Source organism: Pezoporus wallicus, unplaced genomic scaffold (assembly GCF_028554395.1).
Source record: "Pezoporus wallicus isolate ANWC-B61680 ecotype Strahan unplaced genomic scaffold, APGP_CSIRO_Pwel_v1 contig_8341, whole genome shotgun sequence".
In the NCBI taxonomy this organism is placed as follows: Eukaryota; Metazoa; Chordata; class Aves; order Psittaciformes; family Psittacidae; genus Pezoporus; species Pezoporus wallicus.
The window spans coordinates 1,525,890-1,546,912 of NW_026638083.1; the positions used below are offsets into that span (position 1 = coordinate 1,525,890).

General features: G+C 46.1%; 1 protein-coding gene across 3 annotated transcripts; it reads left to right on the forward strand.

The window, feature by feature from the left end:
• Positions 1–5,267: 5,267 nt before the first annotated feature.
• On the forward strand, positions 5,268–20,823 carry RAB14 (RAB14, member RAS oncogene family). Of its 3 annotated transcripts, XM_057409077.1 has the most exons (8): positions 5,316–5,533; positions 12,665–12,723; positions 14,063–14,116; positions 15,569–15,746; positions 16,788–16,854; positions 17,750–17,837; positions 18,158–18,188; positions 18,797–20,823. In XM_057409077.1, exons 2-8 carry the CDS (start codon positions 12,672–12,674, stop codon positions 18,972–18,974), a joined length of 648 nt encoding a protein of 215 aa, XP_057265060.1. In that variant the 5' UTR covers positions 5,316–5,533; positions 12,665–12,671; the 3' UTR covers positions 18,975–20,823. The 3 variants fall into 3 exon arrangements, with proteins under 3 accessions (XP_057265062.1, XP_057265061.1, XP_057265060.1); XM_057409078.1 differs by lacking the exon at positions 14,063–14,116 and having other exon boundaries at positions 5,313–5,533; XM_057409079.1 differs by lacking the exons at positions 12,665–12,723; positions 14,063–14,116 and having other exon boundaries at positions 5,268–5,533.
• The last annotated feature ends 200 nt before the right edge of the window (positions 20,824–21,023 follow it).

Here is a 21,023-nt window from a genome sequence, read left to right on the forward strand (position 1 = left end):
TTGCCGCGCCCTGGGAGGCTCAGTGGCTGCCCCCGCTCCAGTGGGGCAGTGGTGCTGGTTCTCAAAACTGGGAGACAAAGCGGGAGGTGGAGGCACAGTAAGCGCTGTGAGGCCATGGCTGTCACCTCATGAGCGGCCCCCACAGGGCCACCCAAAGCCCTGGCTGAGGGATTTTGGTTGCGAGCACCCACAAGGCCAATGCCTGTTTGCAGGGCTGGTGTAGGATGATGGCGGCTTGTCTCTGAAATCCAGTTCATAGACCACCAGAATGGTTTGTGTTGGAAGGGCCCTGAAAGCTCCTCCAGTTCCATCCCCCTGCCATGGACAAGGACACCTTCCACTAGAGCAGGTTGCTCCAAGCCCCATCCAACCTGGCCTTGAGCACTGCCAGGGATGGGGCAGCCACAGCTTCTCTGGGCACCCGGTGTCAGCACCTCAGCACCCTCACAGGGAAGGACTCACTGACAAGATCAGAGGTATGGTCATGTTGTCATATCAGCCAGGAAAACCCCACAACAGCCTTCAAAAGGCTGATAATGCTATTTCGCAGGCACTTCTACTGCTGTAACAGTATTTTGCTTGGTGCTAAGATATAAGCTGCTCACTAAATGACACATACAAGCTTGAACACAGCATTGAGGATTAACATAAAGAACTGAACCAGACGTAAGAGTTGAAACATGATCTCCAAAATAAGCCAGATAAAGCCAATACAGCTCAGCTTTATCTCTAGTCAGCATAAGAGGACTCATGCTGAGCACTGACCCCAGCACCTGGTGTCACACATTTCCATTTTGTGCTTCCATTCCCTGCCATCAGTGAAATGCAAAATTAACAGAGAGAATCGGGGTGATCTGCATCTTCTTACATCCCAAATACAGTTGGCACAAATTTTCTTATTAATCAGTTTAATTTGAAGCTTTGAGATTGCATATGTGCCATTGAAAACATCATTTGGGATGACCTATTTGACAGAGATGAAGACTTAAAAGAAACGATAGTAAAAAAAGATAAAGGAACTAAAAAAACCCAACACAATTGACCACAGTGACATTTCTACAGACACCACAAACTGAAATGATGAGATATGAAAGAAGAACTTAGCAACTCAAAACACAAATAAAGACCAATTAGTCACTTCAGACCAATCCAGTGTTACGTGATCAGCTCTCACAGGAGTGTATTTCAAAACAGTTCCTGAAAAATACCATGCTTCTGCTTTCTGTGTTTGCCTGCCTGAACTGGAACAAGGCTATAAGAAGAAGTTGGGGTTCAGGGGAAGAGGACAAACCAACCCTGAGCAAACATACCTTCTTTAGCTGCCTTTTTACTGACTGTGCTTCTGATGTGGAAGTTCAGGTTCTGACAGCGTGGTCACTGGTGCTGCTGGGTGACAGATTTTCCTCCTGTAAGTGGTTGTTTTCTGTAGCTGCACTTCAGGGGTCATTTCTGTTGTGATAAGGCTTCTGCTGCACTGTTCTATTTCCTGTAGGATAAGCAAAGTTGTGTTAGTAATGGTGATACTGAGAACCTGCAGTGTGACTTCACAGGAGCTGTTGTGGCTGCAGATAAGGAACTAGTGACACATTATTTGACATTTCCTTGTCAGCCACACAGAGCATTCCCCAGTTTTTCATGCATACAGAACAGTGGAAGGCCAACTACTGCTGTGATTTCCAGTAGGAATATGAAGTGCAAAAGTCTTGCAAAAAAACCCTAGTTGTTTAGCGTGTTTCAAAGCCGCTTGTTGCAAAGGACTCACTGAGTGTGTCTCTTAGCACAGCTATAAAGCAGATATTAGTTGCATTCTGCTTCTAAAGCTTGTAATGTGCTTTCTTCATTCTTCATTGTCCCTTGGTGTTTGGGCTTAGTGATGCTAAAGGAGGTGCCTTGCCCAAGTTGGGAGGTTAAAGCCAGCATTCTACTGTTGTCCTCAGTAAAAAGAAAGTGTTTTGAATAAGAAGTGACTGTAACTTTCTGTACCTTTCAATCCCACTTTCTTCACAAATGCTGACATGTAATTTTATCATTATTTAAAAAGTATTTTACAAGGGTGCATTCTAAAACAGGGAAGCAGATATTATAGATCATTGTATGTAATTTATGCCAAAAGAACAGACTCCTCAAACCTTCTATCAACTGTATTAACTCCAAGTCTTTACTTTTCCTGGGGTTTGTGGTAAAAAAGTAAATCCAAGAGCAAAGCTCATGTGACCAGAAAATTTGGCTGCTGTTCTTGCCAGAGACTTCAGAAAGAGACACGTAGAAAAGGCTTTTCAAGAGCAGGCTGATTTGACCTAGCAGAAATCCACAAGGAAGGGTGGGACGATAGACAGTATCCCATCTCTAGTAATTTGGTATTGTTACCAATTTAGTGGGCTTTAATTACTGTTGTTAGGTTCTGTCCAGATGTTTAGAATGAATAGGCTGAACTCAGCCTTTTCTCAATAACTGTTGTTGCAAAACTCCCGAAGGCTTTCAAGCACTCACAAGAATGAAAGAATCAGAGAAGAAATACATATGCCATTACTTGGTCTTCTGTCTTGCTCACATCTTCTGTGGACTTTATAGGGATATTTGATAAAAGCATACAAATCAATTCAAAAGCAAGTCCTTTAAAGTGAAGCTGTTTGCCTTTTACCATACAAATTAATGCAGTTTTATATGTTTGAGATTTTCAGGTTAAAGACACCAATCTTACTCATAGTTGGGTAATGGCTTCTGGGTTTCTTTGTTGCAGATAAGAAATAGCAGTAATTATATTTCAAAACTGCTTTTAATTTCCGTTCAGGATTCAAATGTTCTTCACAACCCAAATGTCAGATTAAAGTGATTTTCAGAATTGTTGAGTAAAAAAGAAGATGGATCCATCTGAAGATGGATCTGGGGCCACTGGAGGTGGGTAGCGCTGCCCCATTAGTGTCACTGAGGAGACACCATGTTGTGCTTCCGTTGGGGAAGCGGTTCTGAGCAGGGTGACTAAACCCCATTGGAGAGCCAGCCACAGTGTGTGTCTGCAGAGTGAAAGGGCCAGGACTGCTTGGAATTTTCCCTGGAAAAGAAGAAATCTCCCAAATGAGGTGCTCATACCCTTTGCAGGCTGTTGTCCTGTCTGGTGCCATAGGTTGCGGTGATGATTACCTGTCCTCTGGTCCATCTCGGCTAAAACCAGGGGAGCTCACACCATCTGACCAACTCTGCCAAGGCCAGGTCACAGACAGAGAAGTAGCCAATGGATTTTTGTGTGATACTTTAACAATTTGGGTTTTTTTTAATTATTTTTTATTTAAATGTTGCAGTATTTGTGTTACAAGAATAGTATTTAAGGAAATGGAAATAGCAAGTGCTTAAAGGAACTGTATTTAAAGATAGTGAACCCGACTGTAACTGCATCAAAACAGATCATTTTCCGTTTAAAGACTCCCTCTTGTGGCAACCATTCTCAGTGGCTCGTTTTGACCTATTTTTCTAGTAAAAGTCACTGGTATAAGGTCTTGCAAAACTTGAAAATGGTTCTGTCATCTACTTTAAAGTTAGGACCCTGACAGTGACTGACAGCAGTTGTACAACCGTATTTTGTAACTTTCTACAGACTCCTTGCTATTTATTCCTCAGAGATTTATTTATTATGTCGATGGGAGAAAAAATCCAATTGTTTTTAATCTGTGCTTTTCACCCTGTGTCAGCGGCTTCTGCCCAGATGAGGTGGAGCTCAGCATCCAGCACCTCCCTGGTAGGGGCTGAGCAATATTTAGGGGGTGAGTGATTCACAAGGCACTCCCTGCAGAAAGCAGAGGATTCCATGTGCAGGGCTACACTAAGAGAATGGAATTAGTAATGTCATAGTACTGGAGATGGAAAGATATTCCCATAGGGATGTTAATAATCTTTGGTGTGCTGCCTTATGGGAAGGTGCTGTCAATCTTGGACATTGATACACACAGAATTTGATGTTTTGCACAATGTGTGGGGCTGAAATAAAATCCTTATTGTCCTCCATTAGCCTGTTAGGAGAGGAAGTCACATTTTTTAGACTCAATGTATTTGGTCAGGAAGAGCCATTAGCTCTTTTCAGTCACTCTTAAGCCCTAATCAACTCTCAATTCTCCAACAAGTAGAATCCTTCCACTTGCTTTAATTGAAGCTCTTGGCTTGGGAGGCACTAAAGCTGACTAAAGCATCCTGTTCCTCCCCAAAAGCATAAATCATCGTTGGAAACGCGCTGTGTGGCTGCCCTCTAGCAGCTCCTGTGGTAATTCCTCTTTACAGAGATGTAATTACCTTTAACAGGTTTGTAGGCCCTAAAGCTTTCCAAAAAGAGAATCTCAAAGGAGTTTCAATTAAACACAATGTAAAATTGAAAATACGAACATGAATCTGGAATACCAAGCATGTGGATTTTGAGCATCTGGACTCATTGTTTCTATACTGTCTGTGTTCATGTCAGGAAAGTTTGGATGTTGAGCTGAGAAGCTGGGTAAGTTTATTAAGTTGGAAATATATAGAATCCTCCATAACGGTATTTTTACACATCTTACACTGTTTACACTCTTTTTTCATCTCCTGAACCACCGATTTATCCTTTTTTCTCCCATGAGCTGTGAGATTTGTGCAGCATCCTCCACTTTTAGGTCTTTCGTGTTTATACTATTTCAAAATCACAAGTGGTTTAAAAAGCCTACTTAAAAACAAATTAAAGCCAAAATTAACAAACTGGTTAAAGAATTTCACAGGGCATTGTAAAAGACATCAGATATAACACTAATTTTACCGGGAACTGGGGATAGGAAGAGTTCTCTACAGCTCGTTACAGACTTTGGATATCGGACTATGTTGGAGCATGGATGCCCTGCGTACCTGAACTTTGGCGGGATATTCCCGCTTGTGTTTTCCTCAGACATGGCGAGATCTTGTCGTTCAGAAGATACTGTCTTTGCAGGGATTCTGAGGCAGGACAGGAAACATGGATAACCTAGAGATTACCTAAACCCAGAAGCTGGAGGACAATTCCAACAGCTCGGAGGCAGCTGCAGGGGTGGTTTCCGAAGCGGGACACCGAGGTCCGATGCGATTTGCTGCCGATCCTTGCGGATCCGGGTCGCTTTTCCCTCAGGAGCAGCCGGGAACGCCGCGAGCTCCCTCAGAACACCCGCGGGTACGGGGCGGCACCGCCTCAGGGAGCGCGCGCCCCGCCCCGCCCCTCACGCCCGGCCACGCCCCTCACGTCGGCCGCGCCCCTCGCTCGCGTAGAGGGCGGGGTTTCTCTGTGATTGGCTCCGCCGCGGCCTCTCGCGCCCACCTTTGTGCAGCCCCGGCGCCCGTCGAGAGTGGGAGGGGAAACCCCGTGTGAGGGGCGCCGCCATCTTGGGTAAGGGGGGTGATGGGGGCGCAGTGGAGCAGCGCCTGAGGGAGCCCCGGAGACCCGGCCCGGCCGCTGCCCAGCACGAAGCACTGAGCGCCGCAGTGCCCGCGGGCCGAACCGCGCTGCCGCCGACAGAGCCACGCTGCACAGCCACCCGCTGCCCGAGCACAGGTACGGGGGAGCCGGGGAGGGGCACCTCTCCGCCCGGCCGGGCCTGGAGCACTAGGCCCCGCGTCGCTGTCCGGTCAGCGGCGGGCCCCGGTCGGGCAGGCGCGCCGCCCATAACGGCGGGGTGGGGTAAGCTCCCGGTCGCCTCCCGGCCCGGGGAGCGACGCTTCCTCCTGCTGCTGCCCGGAGCCGGGGCCTAGTCGGGGCCGCCCTCCCCGTAGGTGTGCCGCTGCCCGGCGCGGAGGGCGGTGCGGGCCGGTCGCCGGCTTTGGCGGGTCTGACCGCCCTCGGTCCGCTCCCGGCGGCGGGCAGGAAGGAGAAGGGGCCGCTGGGGCTAAGGGGGACGAAGGTGGCGGGGCAGGAGCTAGGCCGCTGCTGCACTGCTTGTCGCCACCGCCTTCTCTGCGCTGCACACTCCCTGTGACACGCCAGCACCAAGTACTCATGCGGGGTGTATATATGTGTTATGTATGCGTGCTCCTTACTAATTGTAATTGCCCGTAGGGTGTTTACTGTATGTACATACTACACTGTGTGTCATCTGTACTTGTGCTGACCAGCGCTGTCGTGAACTTGGACAGAAAAATAACTTCCATGAGGTCCGAGGGCAGTGCCACTTGTTATTCGGGAAAGCAGCTGAAGTATTCTGGATGTGTGGTTTGTTTTCTTTGGTCAGTGCTAATTCAGGCTAAACAGAAGACAAGTTCTGTTATTTAACCCAGTTGTTTGTTGCCTGTTTGCAGTAGGCTGTTAAGGTTTCAGTAACGTCCATGGATAGCTTTGTCTTGAGTGGAAATGGTGCTGAATTATCCTTGCTTAACCCTAACCCTGAAGGACTTAATACCTAAATATCATATAGTCTAATATGGATTAAAAAGGCGTTTGCTAGCTTCTTGTAGGGATTTGAAAATGCTACAAATCTGAATGGAAGGAAGAAGCTCCTGTTTTCCATGTTATAAATAACAAAAAGCTGATGTGAAGGACAGCAGTTTGAAAGCAGACCTGTTCTACTGGAGGTACTAGGATGTAAAATGTAAATAGGTGTTTTAAAATGACTTGTTTAATCCTGTGCATCCAATGGAACCTGCTCATGCTTGGGTCGCATCTTGCTGTGTCTTTCTGAGACAAAGGACATAAACCTTATTTAGTGTTGTTCTGCAGTGTGTTTGTGGCTTGTGCTCTCCAGGGTGAGGACTCCAGATAGTTATATCTTGTTCTGATTTGTTAGACTGACAACAAAGCTTCCTGGTTCTGTATATACTGTCCCTAAACTTACCTGGCATCTCTGGAACTTGGTTGTCTTGCTACAAGTGCAGATGTGCTACAGGTTAGACTGTGTTATAGGAAGAGGAAGAGTAGGATAAATGAAAACATACAAAAGAATAAAGAACTATGCCTGAGAGAATGGACATGGGAGAAAGTGTTCTTGCTGATGGGGACAGGTGTGCAACACTTAATGAGCTGGGGTGTGGTGAGGGAGAAATGCACATCCAAATGCAGGAAGTTTAGGAAACAAAATGGAGGAACTGAATGGAGCAGGATGTGAAACTATTAAAGGCTCACCAACACAGCATGTGTATGGCTGGATAGCTGTTGAGGGAGATCAAAAAGCAATGATAGTATGATACATAGCCTTGATCTAAAAATACACAGAGTCAAAGTTCTCATATACGAAAGGAATTGAAGGCCTGTGAAGTCTTTAGAAATACTTAGTAGGCCTCAGGCTGAGTTAAGATGTTTTACATGATTAAAGAACATAGCAAATACATTTCTTCAAGAACAGCTTGAACAGGGCTCTGCGCAGCTGAGGCTGGTTAGGGAGAGCCTGGTGGCCTGCAGACCTCATCTGCTTTCACAGAAAGAGTAGCTGGGCATGGGAATAATGAGGAAATGCAAAGTGATGTTCAGCAGCAGATCACAAGAAGCTTGCTGGGTCGCTGCCTGATCAAAGATCAGTTCAGCCGCATTTACTGTCTTGGGCTAATTGTATGCTCTAATGAAATCCAAATGGGGAAAGCTAAAGATGGTGACTCTAGAACAGAAGAATGAGTAAGGCACTGGCCAGCAACAAGTAATGTTGGCGGATGTGAGAGTATTGGGCTGCTAGCAGGCTGCTGATGTGAATCCTCAAGGATTGGTCTCAAAGGAGGGCTTTATAAATACAACCCTGCAAAAACACATAAAAAACATATGAGGAGGTTCTGGGGCCGTCCTCTTAGAGAGGTCTGAGATGTTTGTATCTTCTGGAAGACCTAAATGGTGTATAGAATCACAGGACCACAATGAAACTTAATTGTAGTTGACCTCGTAGCTTGCTGTGGACACCAGACTTGAGGGAATCCACTGCTCTGGTGTATTCATTGATAACAAACCTTTATTACCTTCCAGTTCGTGTGATCGTTATGGAAGACCACAGCTGAAGCAATTAGACTGTGTTTCTAGCCACCTCCTCTAGTTAGGTACCAGTCAGACCACATTGTTGTGTGTGTTTGACAAAGGTCTTCGTCAGGGAATAGTGCAGTTATGAATTGAAACAATTCTGCCTCTGCCTGCTTCTTCCCCCCTTACTGATCTCAGTGCTTGCTGTTCATTAACATCTAAATAAACATGGAGGGAAGAGGAGGATCATGCCCTGGGAAGGGGGAGAGCCACCTATTAATTGTGTTGAAATTTAGGAGCTGTTCTAAATAATAGTTCTTGGTTGCATACTCTGCCGCCTATACATAACTAATACTTTATTCCAAATGCAGAAACTAACAGCTCTTTAAAAGTTGTTTCAATTTATGAAAGGAATGATGTGATGGCATTACCTTTAATAGAAAGGACTCGGGCTTCAGCTGTGGGATCCCTTCCTGTTGCATGTCCTTGAGGAGTGACTGGAAGAACACCTGCCTGATGAAACACAAAGTGCCTCAGCCTGACTAAGCTGGTCCTCTGCCTGCTGAGTGGGATGTTTTTAAGGGGAACCTGTAACTGTCAGGCAGTCTGAAGCCAGTAGCTGTTTCCTGAGGTGGTATCTCTGTGGCCTGCCCAGTTGATGGTATTAACTACACAGTGTCTAACAAAACCTGTGCGTACCGGTTCTGGTCTCCTCTAGTAATAGTCCTGCTTCTTGCTGAGCATAAAGCTGGGACATTTCTCTATGCAAATGATACCAGTGAAGACTTAAAATCGACTGTGTCCTTGAGTTGAGCTGGAAAGAACTGCCCACGAAACTGTCTCATGAGAACTGGTGTGGATGTCATATTTACAGTTACAGGGTTCTGATAAAGAACATTACAGCAGTGTGCTGAGAGCGACCTTATCTCAGCTTGTACGGATGTATGCTGATACTGGAAATAAGGCTGCAGCGAGATGTCAACATAACTGTGTAGTGCTTGTTGATTAGAGGAGTGCTAAGGTGTACTAGGGGAGTAGTAGGTGTACTGAGATCTCATTGAGGTCATCTTTAATTTCTTATAAATTAGAAAAGCCTCCAAGGAAGGAGTCGATACGTGGCAGATAGATTATGGTGGCACTGTTCACTGTAACATTTCCAGTCCAAACTGTAATGCAGAAATTAACTGTACATGCTTTGAAACCTTCAGAAATCTGTGTATGGTGAGGCACGATCCTCTGGCTATTTGCCACCCTGAAATACTGCTCTAAGCTCTGGGGAGACATTACCTCTGTCTGAGAAGGGAGCCAAAACTTGTTCCAAGTTGGCGGACTTTCCTGGAAGATGGCAGGTAGACCAAGCTTCCAGGTTCCTGCTTGCTGTTAACAGTAAATTCATGGTTGATTAACTTTGTTGTGTTGTATAATGTCAGCAGTGGCCAAAGGTAAGTTATGTGTATTTATGTGCAAGTCAGTCCTGCAGTTCTTGGCTCTCCCAAGAGGGAAACCCCAGCCTCCCATATTGGGATTATTCACATTCACACATCTGGAACAGAGCGCTGTGGGTGTAAAGCCGCCGATAGTGTGGATGGTGATGCTGTCAATGTATATTAGCTCCTTGCATTAACATGTAGCTAATATTTTTGTGTTGACTGAATCCTCTTGTGCACTATTCTTGTCTGACTTCCTTCTGCAGTAAATGCTGAGGTTGTCAGGTTTCTGAGACTGAATTCTCCACATGGCTTCTGTGTTTAGCTTGCATTTCCCCTTCAACACAGAGTCCTTCCGGAGTATCAGTTTTATTCCAAAATCTGAGTACAGTTGGGATTCCTGCTAATCCTCATTGGAATTTTAGTGTTTAAAAGCTTGTTGGTTTGTGGTTGGGGGGGGTTAAAGTCATCTGCTCTCCAGAAAAGATTCCTGACCTTTAGTAATAATTTACAAAGTGTTTCAAAATGTTTCCTGTAATGTGACCCTTGGAGTAAATGTAATCCCAAAGTGTTGCTTGATTTTACAGTTTAACTCCAGAAATTGTGTTTAAACTGAGTGTCTGTGCTGCCACAAGCTTGTGTCTCAGACCCAGTGACTAACCTGGGAGCTCTCTGGGACTTCAGAGAAGGTCTAGGCTCACATACGGGTTAATTTCTCTGTCAGTGCTGCTGTCAGTAAACTGTTTCTCTAAGCTGTGGCCAGTGTTATGTTAGGTTTGGCTGCACACAGTGGGCTGTGTGGTATCTCTCACCTCCTTTAGGGGCCTAATGTCACTGCAGGAATAAGGGTGAAGTTGTAGCAATGAGATGTGGCTTGAAGTGAGTCCTCCCTTCCCACCCATTTCTGTTGCCAAGCACAGGATTTGGTTTTCTAACTCACTCTGAAGCAGGAACTGATTTTGATGCATGTGTTGCAAAGCAGTGACAGTTTCTTTTACACTGAAAGAGCATGGTTAGAGTGAGAACTGACATGCCTTAGCAAGCAAAACCAGTCAAACATGTCTATTTAGCAGTGAAGATTCTAGCTGAGAGACTTCAAATTCCATTTGTGATGTAGCCTGAACAGAGTTCCCAGTTTGTCTGTACTTAAAAGACAAAGAGTCTTCCCCTTCCAGCGATGGTACTTGCAAGCTTGGAGGTGGGGCACATTCCCTTCACTTGTTACATACAGCAGTCTTGTAAAGTCATGTGCTTGGGAACAGGAAACTGAGTATTTCCACCTTAGGGACTTAGTGAAGCTAGGGAGGGTCACCTGGCCTCTGTAGGACACGTTCATAGCCCCATGAGTGGTTCTCTACCTTGGTACCAGACTGAATGGAGCTGTGAACACAATCCTCCAGCTTTACTTAGAAAGTAAATGGCAAGCGAAGAACAAATGCATTGGATCACAAGATGCTCGGTTTGAATGTTGCTGCTATTGGGACATGCTGAGAAGAGGAAGAGCATAATGTGTGAAGATAGATTCAGAAAATGTGAAGTATTGGGTGTTTCCACAGTGACATGTTAATTTTGAGCTCTCTGTGGAGCAGTTACTTGTCTTTGTTTGCTGGTGTTGAAAATAATCACTGCATATATTGAAGCTGATACTGTAACTCTGGAATCTTGCAGGCAGGTTGCTGGCTTGCTTGGTAAAGAGCAGTGTGTTTCCAGCCGTGGGTGTTAATTCTTGCCTAGTACAGTGATAAGAGATGGTCTGTTCACTCTGTGGTGATTTGCCAGGGGCTGAGGAGGACAAAGGTGGTGAGGGGTGGCTGTGGGAGATTTCCCTCTGCTATGGTAGAAGTTTGTTCTAAAATTGGCTTGATTGAGGCGACTGTTCTTGCAACTTGTGCAGCCCTTGGTGTGGAATTGTCTTGCCAGCATATACAAGAATTATGGTCCAAAGCTGTCTTTTGTTTACTGTCTTAAACTTGGGTTTATAAAACTGTGTGTATATATAGGACTGAGCATAGATGCTTTGTATGCTGCTTGGGATAGAAGGAGTTGAGAGTTTCCACATCCTGAGCCAACCGTGTCGGAGGTGCAGGTCAGCACCTGGCACCCAGCAAACCCGTCCCAACCTCCTGCTGGTGTGGTTCCCCTTCAAGGGCTAGATAAGAGCCTTTGCTTTAAAGCTCTGCTGTGCAGTGGTGGATGTGTGCTGCCATGAGGTTTGTTGCAGGTCACCTTTCTGATGGCTGTGCTTCACTGTTACGGATTAATTGTGGCTGTGGAAACAATAATTTGCTTTTCCAAAAGTTGGAGGCTTGTGAGCTTTCCTGGCTCTTTGTTCCCTTGCAGCACTGGTTGCGTTTGTCATGTGAAGGCCACATGACTGACTGAAAATCTTTCTAGGCTGAAGCAGTGTTCTTCATAAGAACTTCCATAGCTTTCTCAGGGCTGGCTAGCTGCCACGCAGGAGCAGGGAAGGAAATGGTGAATTCCCACTAGAAATTTTCCACTTGCTTAACTGATCCCACTGTGCCTACTTTAACTTAAAACCTGGGACAAAAGGAGGCGTTTTGCATCCTTTATGTTAACTGGCAAGATGTGGCCTGTGCAGACTTGTAATCCTGGTTAACTGACGTATCAATTGGTAAGTCAGCTATTGCTCCTCACAGGTTTACGCAGCTAAAGACGGTTCTAATTCCTCCTACGTGTAGGAAAGCATAGGAAACTCTGCATATTGGAAGTGCTTACCCCAATCTAATTTTGACTCTCTCTTAAAAAAGAGAACCTGCGCAGCCTGTAAGCTGCGGTGCTGACAAAGCCACAGAGATGTTAACTAACTTCCTGAACATCTGATTTGTGGCTTGTAGAGCTTCTCTGACATGGGCATGTAGCAGTCAGAGCCCAGCTAAGGCTGCTACAGCGTTCTTTCCAGAAGTTCTTAGCTTTTTGATGCAAGCTGCACTGTCTCCTTTGCTCCTTTTGCAAGCCTCATCAGTGAAGTAATAGTTCCAAATTGCTGGTTTTGTTAAACCCCTTCAGATTTTACTTTTGGAGTCGGATTTTATTTTCAGTGAATATATTGGGTGTTTGGTGAGCATGTTTCTACTTGGAGGCCGACCTGGCAGGGGTTCAGAGCTAGTGATGTGGGAGTCCTGCTGAATGACGCTAATTTGGTGACTGTGGGGAAGTACCAAAACCTGAACTGTGAGTGAAAGTGTAGTTGTGGGGAGAGGAAGGGGAAGGGAGGGTTGGTTTGCCTCTGTGAACTACAGTCTATGGATTGGGTTGAGTTTGGTGAACAAGTAGCAGTTCTGATGTGTTCTGTTTTCTGTTCTAGTGCCACAATGGCAACTGCACCTTACAACTATTCCTACATCTTTAAGTACATCATTATTGGTAAGTACTGCTGGGCTCTCATACCTCTTTATGTTGATGTGTACATGCATGACAGCCTTCCTCCCAGCCCTGGGGCTGTGCTCTTTGTGACTTCTGTTGCTACTTGCTGTATAGGAGTAGTTCTTTCAGCTAATTGTCCATCCTCAGTCCCTCACAGGTATCACCTTGCTTGCTCTAAAGCTCGAGCGGGTGACAGTATAACAGCAAATACCTTTGTATGCCACAGAGTGGGAGCTGTGTGGTTGGTGGAAGTGACCTGGGAGGAGGGCAAGTACCAGTGCCTGTGTTGAGTTACTGTTCACAGTAACTGTTCTTGACATAATGTACTTCAGTACTCTCGTGCATCTTCACTGTTAGGGCCATAACACTTGGCCCTCTCCATAGCACTACAAAAAAGCATCCTAAAAACATGTGTATGTGCTCTCTATCAAAATACAGTTTATATTTGGCAAAAAAAATTACTAACTCGGTTTGAAAGGGGGGGAAAACTTGAATGGGAGTTAACACAGCCAGGTATTGTTGATTCAGGTTTGCTGTATAGCACCTTCCCTCTGCATCATTAGCCTCAAAGGTTTGAGAATCTATGCTGAAGACACAGGTGCTAATTGGAAACCATCGCAAGTGCTAATTGGAATCCATTGCTTCAGACAGGCTTCAAGCCTCTGTCAGGCTGCCTGTTTGTGTTTAAATGTAGCTTTTAGCTGCACCTTCCTTGTCTGTTTACAGCCAGGGACTTGATTGCATTTGTTATTCTCTTGGAAGAACTGGTCTTGCTGTTCATTGTTTAATTCTTAATGCCCTTGTGTAGGTGTAAGTGATCTGCAGTCTTGTAATAGTTTGTAACTCGGGCTGCTGTGACAGCCTCAGCCTGCGGAAGCCTTGGTTCTTAACAGATCTTGCTCTTCCTCCCTGTTGGCATTGTGCAAGTGGATAAGTGGAAGTGAAGCAATTTCTTGGTGTGTTCTGGTTGGTTGTCAGTGTTTTTGATGTCTTGACTAGCAATTGCAAGTGAGATGGGAGCATGGTAATCACTCAGAAGGTGTATTTTACATTTCAGTTTTGTACAGGTTTGCTTCTCGTAACCTTGTGAAATACAGTTGTAAAATCAGTGATTTGGATTGAATTGTCCTTGAGCTGTCCGCTCCACCCTTGCTTGCAACCCTGTTACCAAACCCAGTGCAAAAGTTGATGAATTTCAGGTCTGAGACCAGGTATAAACATCATGGGCTGGACCCAAGGAGTGGTCTGCCTGTCTCTACCATTCCTTGTGTAGGATGGAGGAAATGTGGTTTTTGCAACAATGATGTGGTGTCAGCCTTAACTATTCTTTCTGTAACAGGGGACATGGGTGTAGGAAAGTCCTGTTTGCTTCATCAATTTACAGAAAAGAAGTGTGAGTATTTCAATTCACCAGATTTATTCTCACTTTATTCTCGTGCTTCATCCCTCTTTCCTGCCTCTTTGCTTCCATTGTGCATGAGCTTGATGTGGTGTCTGGCTTCACCTGTGTGGCTTTGCTTTGTACTTGCTTAGATTTGTTTTGACTCCTGTAGATGTAGAAACAAAATGTTGATGTACTAGAGGCAAAACTGCTGCTTCGGTCAGTCCTGCTTGTGATGAGGGGAAAGGCTGTGTCTGGTTTTATGGGTTTTCTGGGGAATTCTGACCCAAGTGAAGTTTCCTGTCTGAAACATGCATGTTTTCAGTATTGGTGTAGCTTCCACACAAGCAATGGAGGTTGTTAGTAATGGCTTCAAAAAGAAAAAGATTCCCTTTCCTCTCACTCCTTGTTGCAGGCTTAGGCAGCCCTGTCATTCTCTGTAGCTGCTGTGGCTCATGACCTGTGTGCTGGTGTTGAGGACTTACTCCAGTCTGACTCAACTGCAGTGTTTTCATCTATGCTGTCATCACTAATTAAGAACTAGCTTCAGTTCCTCATGCCTCTTGCACTGGAGCTTGCAGTGGCTGTTACCTCTCTGGCGTCCCATGTAGCTCACACTCGGGGGCTGAGCCTGTAGGTGGTTATTAATACAAAGTCAGTCTCTACCCTGTGCTACTGGATGTCACAGTAAGTGGGTAGGAGCTTCAGTTCACACTGTTTCTGCTTTCTAGTAGAACTAGAATTTTTTAACAGTTGCTTTGAATTCAAATTCCCAATCAGTCAATTATTTAAATACTGGTTTGCTTGTGGCCAAATTCTTGATGACTGTTTGTCTTGTTCTTAGTCGGTCAGCAGTAAGCTGAAGCAGTACAAACTGACATGCCAAACACCTCTACTACAACGCTGTCACTAACTGTAGATAGCCTGGATAGTTACTCATCCTGCATTTCTTCATCTTTCTTAAAGATGAGCTTATTAGTTAGAAAGATGCCTTTAAAGGTTTGATTTGCTGTGGTGATAGCTACTTATGAGACTGGCCTTTATCTGTGGACAGTCATGCTACTGCCCTGTCTGGAACAACTTGGCTGTTTTGAAGCTGTCCTACAGACTTTTAACTGCCTCTTGGTCATTCCTGAAGAGTTATCTTTTCTTACTGCATTGAAATAATGAACTTTTCCTGCAAGGGTAGGGTGAGAATCAGCTGACTCGATACCTTATGATGGATACGACCAGACAGCACCAGTATAGATGCAGAAGAGAAGGCAAGGAATTCCATAACCATTACAACTAAGAAGCTCAGGGAATACTTCATTTTATTTCTGGAATGATACAGTTTGGGTACTGCAGCTGTAAAAACGCTTTCCTAGAGACTGAAGCTCTAGTCAAGGTAACTGAGAACTGGTGATGGTCAAGGAGACCTTGTGCTAGAAAGATCTGATCTTTGCTCTTTATTTTTCACGGCAGTTATGGCAGACTGTCCCCACACAATTGGTGTTGAATTTGGCACAAGGATAATTGAAGTTAGTGGCCAAAAAATTAAACTACAGATTTGGGATACAGCAGGACAAGAGAGATTCCGGGCTGTCACACGGAGCTACTACAGAGGAGCCGCGGGAGCTCTCATGGTCTACGACATCACCAGGTGAGGCGCTTGGACTGGCGTGTCTTGTACCGCAGCTCTGCATGTGCCTGAGGAGCTCTTTAGACACCGTGTCTGTCCCCTTCACTTAAAGGACTCAGTCTGGATGGGTTTGTGTCCTGTTGTGTGAAGGAGACGCTTCTAAATACTTGAAGTATTTAAAGAGCTGAAAAAGAAACATAAGGAATTATGTGAGCCGCTTTTCCTGGAAAGCGTCACTGCTGACAGGCCTGAGGATCTGGGGCCTTGACTGCTTGGGTTGAAGTTGTTTGAAGAACTGGCTTTGTCCTTAGGACTTGCTCTTCAGCACATGGATTTTTGCCTTCCTGGGAGGCAGTGGGCATTGCTGCTTACCTGGCAGGAATATTGTTAGAGTGGGCACAGGACAGAATATTACCTCTGTTGCAGTGGGCTGCTTAAGAGGTTGTGTAGAGATGAGAGCATTGCAGCAGCCCAGCTTCTTGGCCTCTTCACAGTGTATTCCTCCAACAAAATGAGTTGGTACAGAAGCCATCCTCCCTTCTTTTTATAGGTGAAAATTAAAGATCCTGCTAAAAGAATAATTAATTAGATGTGCCACATGAAATACTTCTACTTGCATCCGTGTCCAGTCTTCCCCTAGGGCTGCTCTTGGTATTCTTCGTCTAGGTGTATTTCCTGTTTGCTGAAATCTTGAGTAAAACATGAGTTTATGCACTGTTTGTTACCGAAGGGCTGCTCACCATACACTGCTCTGTGAGAGTATTTGACAGGAAATCCTTTAATGTGTTCTGTCCTAGACAATATAAACCCTGTCCTTGTGAGGGCAGGAACATGGGTTGGTGTCTCAGCTGTGCTGTCAGAGTTGCTCAGGGGATTTGAAGTCAGCATGTTCAGATCATGATCCAGGTCCAAACAAGATGCTGCTGCTTTGTTTGTCATGAGGCTGGGGGGAAGTATTGGGATGACAGACATCAGTGTGTTCAGTGGGTGCTGACTGAGCTGTTGGACGTAGGTGTGTTAAAAGATGCTGTGGCTAAAACTGTTCTCCTTGACTCCTTGCAGAAGAAGTACGTATAATCACTTAAGCAGCTGGCTGACAGATGCAAGGAACCTCACCAATCCAAATACTGTAAGTTGGGCTATATATGACTCAAGCAGTATTGCTTCTCTCCGAGCAAGAGGTGGAGGGCTTGGGCCAAAGCATCTGCAGTGGTAGCAGTTCTCTGAAATAAGCTGCCTGTGGTCGCTCGGCTACTTTAGCTCCAGTCACTCCCGTGTCCCATTTTGCACTGTACCAGGGATTCTCCCCTTACTGTACCCAGAGCAAAAGGCCAGGTCACTGTGCAGGAAAGCCCTGGTTTCTTCTAGATGTCTCATGCTTCTTACTTTCCAGGGGCCTGTTCTCAGCAGTTGGAGGCAAAACTGTCATTGAATGGGGACAAACCTTAACTTTTGTTACCACTTCCTGCTTTGTGGTACTAATGAGGTGAATGCTGTGTCCTTAGGTTGGAATAGAAATGGGATCTTTGGCAGAAGCTGGCCAGGACTTCTGGAGAACCCTGGGGGGAAAAGGCTTCTCTGTCTCTGACCATACCACAGAGCTGTTGCCCAGACAGTTGTAACTTGTTCACTGAAGTCTTCTTCCAAGTGCTCCTAAAACACTTCAGCACCAAGCTCGTGGGAAGACTCTGCTATGATGAAAGAGAACTTGGGAAGGTTCTGGCTGGATTAAGAGATGCTTAAACAAGTACAGGAAGTGGCTCAGAGCACAGCTGTCACCAGGGCACAGCAGGACTGTAGGGCTGCTGCTTTGAGAGCAGCCTAAAGCAGCTGAAAGCAATGGCAGGAGCTGCTGTTCCAGGCTTTATGGAGGGGGCAGTGCTGGAGCAGTGTTCTGAAGGTGCATGGCTTCTGCTGTGAAACACTTCTGTGTGTTTCCTTTTGGGGTTTTGCCTGAATCATGAGCACGGTAGTGAAAAGCTCGTCAGTTACTGCCCAGACTAATTCTCTCTCTTCTGAACCAGGTGATAATCCTCATAGGAAACAAAGCAGATCTGGAAGCACAGAGGGATGTCACGTATGAAGAAGCCAAACAATTTGCTGAAGAAAATGGTGTGTGTTTTCCCTTGAGCTGTTATATTTCCTACAGGACAGTGATGTTAAAGTGACTCCTCAGCATCGGTAGCTGCAAGCTTATGCTTCCAAAGTAATGCAGTTGTATGTGCAGACTTCTGCTGTGCCTCAGTCTGGCTTAACTGTAACTGTGCTTAGTTCTAGGAATCAGCTTGTGTGTTGATGCCTTAACTTATTCATGAAAGACTGTTTAGTGCTAAAACAGCATCTTGCATGTTATCTGGAGGTTGCAGCGTGGCTGATTTAGGGCTGTTTGGAGTGTATTATGCATTGACTGTTGAACCTCTGTCTCTGAACAGGTTTATTGTTCCTTGAAGCAAGTGCAAAAACGTAAGTTACCTTTGTCTACAACTGTGATTCAGGTGTGATCAGTTTAAGAGGATTATATTGGTTATGACTAAATACAGTTATAGTTCAGGTATAGCAGGGACTTACAAGTGCAAACCCGACAGACCACTGGCTCTGAGCTCTCTTAGAGTGGTCCCAGTCCCTTTGGTTGCTGACAGGAGTCACTGCACCGGACCTGGGCCAGGCTACATTGGCTGGGGAGCTGCTGGAGTACAGGGATCAGGTCTCCAGTGACACCAGTAAATGTGGCTCCAGCTGGCACCCTTGGAATGGAACCCTTAAAAAGGGTGTGATTTACAGTGGCTCCTGAGCTTGCAGCCACGCAGCTGCGTGTGTGACTCCACGCTGATTTTTGCTTCTTGGTGTTTGGGAATGTGTTTCTTCCTCCTGGCTAGTCCCAATAGGTTTAATGGCTAGGGAGCCTGGACAGCCTACTGGAGGCTGTCCCAGGATGGGTTGTCAGACTCAGTGGTGCATCTGCTTTAGGTACCAAAAGCTGTTCTTGCATGCCAAGGGACAGGCATATCCCAGCAGGGCACTTGCCTCCACATCCTGCCCTGCCTGAGTAACCCCTGCCGCTCTCTTCGTAGCGGAGAGAACGTCGAGGATGCCTTCCTGGAGGCTGCCAAGAAAATCTACCAGAACATCCAAGACGGAAGCCTGGATCTGAACGCTGCAGAATCGGGTGTACAGCACAAGCCATCGGCTCCGCAGGGCGGGCGGCTAACCAGTGAACCCCAGCCCCAGAGAGAAGGCTGCGGCTGCTAGTGACCTCCGTTTCCTGGCTCCATTTCTGACCCTTCACCTCTGTCTGTCGGGAGCAGTGCTTTTGACTGCTGCCCTGTCTTCTGTACATCTTACTGGGTTTAATTAAAACTCTCGAGACAAGTTTAACACAGTACTAAACTGCTAAACAACGTTAGATGTAATCAGGTTATCAAAGGCAAGTAGAGTAATAAAACCTCTCCTGCATGGTAAATCTAGAAGTTTTTTTTTTTTCCTTGATTGTCCTTGTGATAGTGTCACCGATACCTACTTTAAACCGAGCACTGATGCTGGACTCATGATTTCACACTCTCGCAGGGCTTTGTCTTGTACGGTTTAATTTGATGGTTCTTTGGCCTTTCTCCCCCACCTCTAACCGTTTAAAGCTGTCTGTAGTAAAGGATGAGTTTTTTGCTGTGAAATGACTTCCGATGGTAGCAAGGGGCTGGGTAACAATGTGCTTCTGTTGGAGGATGTCCCTGAGGTGTGTGTGGGGTAGGGGCGGGCTGGCGCCGCAGCCGCAGCGTGCACAGGGACACGTGCTCGGAGCTTGACGTCGGTTTTCTGCCACTTTTCTCCTTTCCATTTGTTAACAGGACGTAAATATGTATAAAATTTGAAGGAACTGAGCTGACAGTGAAATACATCCTGTGTATATGATTTTAACGAAGAAAAAATGATTACTGGCATTAGAACAGTATGTAAGAAACCCCCCCGTTTGTACAGTACGAGCTGTGTGTGACCACGTTAGCGCCGAGTGCCGCTCACTAACACAGGCCTCATCCCTGGTGTCACCCGGGGCAGCTCGAGTCCCCACGCAGCCATTAACACTAGTGGGATCCATGTCTCTCTCATCTTTGCACTGTGGTGTTGGTTAAACCCCGTCGTGTGCAATCAGCAGCGCGCTAAAACCCGCTTCGCTCTTGGGATAAGCGTTTTGCATCGCTGGGCTGTCGCCTGCCTCGTGCCCTGTGCTGGGGCGGCTTCTCTCGCACATCCTGCGCTTCTCTACCTGTAACTCCTCCAGTGGTCAGAGCCTGGAGCGGACCGGCACCAGCGCCGGTGCTCTCTAGGGATTTGGAGCTACTGTTGTATTTTTACCAGGCCCATGTGAGGGTTTCTTTAAGGCTTGGGCTTCTCGAGCCTTTGAGTCCATCCTTCGTGGGGTGCCACAACCTGTAATGCTGGATCAAAGGGAGATGCAGGCAGTGACCATGAACCTGAGGCTGTTGCTGAGCTACCCGTGGGTTCACTGTGGCTGTATGTGCAGCCTGCACGAAACTGCACCTGGGAAACACCACGCGTGGTTTGAAAATGGCAGGGGCCTGTGCTTAACCATGGTCACACGTCCAGGTTTAGTCTTGCTGCAGGGTTTAAAATACGAAGTAGTCTTAAAATCCCTCCCTAGACACTAAAACTACAATGTTCAGACTTGTAAGTAAACCGTGGTACCAGAGTATTGTACAGTCAATGTTAAATCAAAGCCAAAACTGGAATGTGCAGACAATAGGATTTGGGTAACTTGTGCACTGTCCCTTTGTTTTGTCTGGTTAGTCCTTTTTTTAACTAATATTCTTAAGTAGATGGGTATGTTCAGGATCTGCAGCTCACATCCTGCTTCAGCCGAGGCTGCGCCGCAAAGGGTTTGCCCAGGGACCATGACCTGCTGCTGCTGTGAAGTAAATGTTGTAATGACTCCAGCTTGCTGAGGTGCAATACCTGTCCTCCCAGTTACAGTAGGTCTCATTGTTTCTGTCACAGAAAGGAGCTGTTGGACTGCTGTACTCCTCATTTGATGTAACGATGCTATTAATCTAAATATTTGTAAATAAAGTACCTGTATCTAGATAAACTGCTCTTGGCTGTGTTATTTGCTCTGGCCCCCTCTGCTTGGGCTGGGACTTGAAGGGGGGTTCCTTGGTTTGGGGTATCAGCCTGAGGTGATGGCCCATGCAGGGCACAGACAGCTGGGGCTTGAGGCCAGGTTGGACACAGGGGCTTGGAGCAAGCTGCTCTAGTGGAAGGTGTCCCTGCCTGTGGCAGGGGTTGGAA